Genomic DNA, 3864 nt, shown 5'->3' on the forward strand with positions numbered 1-3864 from the left:
CTGTTTCTTCTGTGCACCCTTCCCTCATCACCCGTCATCTTCTTAGGGGAGTCTTTTGCACCAGAAGTGGCCTCCCCGCTGTTGCAGAGAGGCAGAAACTGATCAGAATTAGTTTAGAGGAGCACAGAGTGAAACCCTTTCCCTGGTTCTGTCTAGAGCTTGAAGAGGTGAATTTAAAAACAAGAATTAATTGCTCTTTGGTCCCACCCCACCTATCTTCCTTTACATGGCAGAGAGCTAAAGAATAGGAGACTTCTCAAGTCTCCTATTTCCAGCCATGTGACCTTGGGCAAGTTACTTGACCTCTCTGGGCCTCAGTTCTTTTGTCCATCAAGTGGAAATAACTGTGAGAACTATACAGTGAGGCGATTGTGAAAACTAAAGTGTTGCGCGCACTGCCTGGAATAGAGTACTCAACAAAGGTTAGCTGGTTGTATTGTCATCATAATCACAATTTTTGCACTCTGGGTTTTCTGAGCAGGGGGATGGAGGAAAAAGGAAAATAGAGATTTCGAGATCATGGACTAAGATTAAAGATGGTAAAACTTAACTCACCACATTTAATGTAATGTTTTTATAAAAATAATAATCGCCCTTTCCTGAATGTCTACAATGTCTCAAACTTCTGTTATCTCATTTTCTCTTTTCCGCTGAATAGTTCTCTTAGCTATTTTATAGAGGAAGGAGCTAGACTTAGAGAGAAGAGCTTTCCTAAGGTCACACAGCCGACTGGACACCGAGCTGGGATTTTAAACCCTAGTCGGTGTGAATCCAGAGCTGGTATTTTATTTTTATTTTTGCCATTCTCTTCTTCCTGCTGTCAGAAACGTTATTCATAGATTCCTGAATCTGACCTTACACGTCATCTGGTCCAAATTCCCACTGACTGAGACAGTCCCCTCTCCCTCCTCACCAAATGTGTGTTCATTTGACTTCTCCTTGGACATCTTTCAGTGAGAGGAGCTTTGACCTGCATCCACTTGGCCAGCTTGTGTTGTTAGAAAGCTGTTAGGTCGTGGGGCACCCTGGGACATCCTGTTGCCATGCCACACTCAGGAGACGTCCCCTCGGTGCCAGGAGACATTGTCAGCCTGTGGGTGGCTGCCCACTTGGCTTCCTGAGTGGTATCTGGGGAACTGGTCATGGTGAGAGGAGACCTGCTCCAGGCTCTGAGCAGGGCAGGTCTAGGCTGTCACTGGCCGGGGAAGAACAGCAGCTTCCCGGGGCAACTTGGTGCCAGGCAGTATTATGATCAAGAGATGCAGTGGAAATTCCCCAGCCACCACTAGCTCATTTTCGTGGGAGAAAATTCTTCTCCATCCTTTTCACTTCTCTCCTGATTGGCAAATATTCTCCCATTTCCTCTGGAGCCAGAAGTAAATGCCTTCTGGCACCCAGCATCTCTTAAGTTGCATCACTATCACCATCATCGTCATCATCCTTGTCACTGTCATTGTCATCACCATGGCAACTCCATTTACATGACTCTCGCCATGCTCTAGGCACTATGCAATAGCTCATTTATTTCTCAGAAAGATCCTGTGAGTCGCCATGATTATCCCCATTATACAGAGAAAGAAACTAGAGCACAGAGAGGTAAAGTGACCTGTCCAAAGTCACATAATAAGCAAGTGGCAGAGCCAGAATTTGTCCCCAACACCATGTGAGTCCAAAACCAGTATACTAAACCGCTTCTCAGAGCTCCATGCTGCCTGCTGTCTCCTCCTTCCTGGGTTGTGCTCACTCTGAACCAAGTGTGTGAGAGTCCACTGGAATTAAAAGACTGCTTTTCTACAAACATCTCCTGAGATTGTTTCCTGCGGTTAAGCCACTGTCTGCTCCCAGGCTTCCTCAGAGCCAGCCTCCAATCAGGAAGGTCTCTCTGGCTTTGCCCTCAACTCTAGCCCATGTCCCAGAAGCCTGTGTGAGTGTGGCCGAGGCTCTGAACCTCATTTGGCATCAAATCAGAATGGCCCTTGGTCTGTCTGACATCCCTCAAATTCTGAGATCGCCTAAGGCTGACCCTATCACACTCACTGCACTTGGGCCTTGGACGGAGGTTCTTCACCTTGAGTCTGAGTTGCTGCTTCCCCTTCCAGGCACCTGAATACTGCTGCCCCCTCTATTGGCCTGGAAGACGCTTAGGAAGTTGGAGGGGAGTCTAGTCTGTAGCCCCACAGTGTGGGGCTTTGGGGAGAAGACATGTGAGAAGACAAAGTGTGACGGGCAGGTTGTTCTGCTTCTCAGCCCAGGAGGACAGGCTGCCTCCTAGGTCTTAGAATCTTCTCCTGGGTGTGACCTTCTTTGAGCTAGAGGAACCTAGCAGGAAGAAGAGGTACCACAAGATGGAAGGGTGGAATATGCAGCTCTGGACACTGTGGGGGCCCTGGGCGCCCCGGGGAGCCCGGGGTGGAATAGAATGTTGTGTCTGGATACTGCTGTTGTCCGAAGGGGGACGGTCTGTGGGCAGTGCTGACTTTTTATAGCTCCATGGGAACCGTCAGGGAGGAGGTTGGGTTGGCCAGGGAGCACAGCTATATTCGGTAAGCAGAGAAGGTCCCTGCCCCAGCCTCCAGAGGTCAGCGGGCTGGGCCGGGCAGGGAGCCAGAGAAAGCGGGAGGGGAAAAGGGAGAATTGCTGGTGGCAGAGTGTCTAGTCTTAAGGCCGCAAACTGGGTGGGATCCGACCCACAGACATCCTTTGTTTCGCCCACACGGAAGGCCTGGCAATGTTGGACTGGAGTTAGGTAGTGCTGCTCCTTCAGAGGGGCCGCACAGCATCCGTTTAGCCCCAGTCCCTGCCTCTCACACCAGCCTGCTTCATTTATTTAGTTATTTGCAACCTCCAGTCTAGAAGACTAGCCAAGCCTGCTCTCCATGTTTCCCTCTCTGATCATCCTCACTGCCTTTCGGTGGGGATCCAATGGGGATAGGGTCAGAGGTCAGTATGGGAGCTTAGGCCCAGGATTGTGCTGGGACGTTGGGACAATCTTGGAAAAGGATGTTATTCCATTAGTCTTTGAATGAAAACTTCCCATTGGTTGGAACTGACGCCTCATGCTACCTGCTTCTCTCTCTGAGCTTCTGCATGCATGTGAGTGTGTGATTCTGTGCACTTTTGTGTGTGTGTGTGTGTGTGTGTGTGCACATGCATATGTGCCGCACAGTGGGTACCACACCCAGCTGTCCCTAGAGCATCTGTTTCAGTCAAAGATTGGAGACTGCATCCGTTGGACAAATTTGATGCCCACTCTTGTGCATCCCAAGGGATCTCGGAACCCTGCTGTTAGACTCTCAAGGGTCTCTCTTGAGGAGATCCCTTTCTAGGACCAAGAGCCAGGCTGGGACCAAGAGCCAGGCTGGGGCCAGGAGGGCTCATTGGGCAAGGAGATGACGCCTGCCTCTCTTTTGTATTTGCTTGGTGCTGGCTGAAGATGCGCCAAGACGAGAAGACCAGCTACAGGGTGGTGCAGACGAGCGAGGAGGGGCTGGCATCCAGCGGCGAGCTCCCCGGACCGCTCCTGACGCTGGCCCAGAACTGTGCCATCATGCACAACCTGCTGGGCCCCGCCTGCATTTTCCTGCGCAAGGGCTTTGCTGAGAACAGGCAGCCTGTACGTAAGTTGGCCCCAGTGGAGCCAGGCTCAGCTTAGCTTCACAGGGCGTGAGGATTTGCTGGAAAGAACAGGGGCTCTGAACACAGCAGTACGTGTCCCCCAGCAGATACACCTCAAACCCTCAGCTGTGAATCTGACCCACAAAGCTTCCCACTCATGGCTACAAAGCACTGGTGAGTTCACCTCCACCAGCAAGAAATAACAGCAGTTAACATCGCTTTGGGTTTTTATTGATTTTTTTTTTTTTT

General features: G+C 50.6%; 1 protein-coding gene across 4 annotated transcripts in view; it reads left to right on the forward strand.

The window, feature by feature from the left end:
- CABP1 (calcium binding protein 1) overlaps positions 1 to 3864 on the forward strand; it is a 21111-nt gene that overhangs the window by 9171 nt on the left and 8076 nt on the right. For 2 of the 4 annotated variants that reach the window (XM_039868331.1, XM_039868330.1), the window contains exon 2: positions 3434 to 3613. The exons of the other annotated variants lie outside the window; for them this stretch is intronic. In XM_039868331.1, coding sequence (XP_039724265.1) covers positions 3434 to 3613 — 180 coding nt within the window. The remainder of the gene's footprint in view (positions 1 to 3433; positions 3614 to 3864) is intronic. 4 annotated transcript variants of the gene reach the window in all.

This window comes from Pteropus medius, unplaced genomic scaffold (genome assembly GCF_902729225.1).
Source record: "Pteropus medius unplaced genomic scaffold, Ma_sr-lr_union100, whole genome shotgun sequence".
In the NCBI taxonomy this organism is placed as follows: domain Eukaryota; kingdom Metazoa; phylum Chordata; class Mammalia; order Chiroptera; family Pteropodidae; genus Pteropus; species Pteropus medius.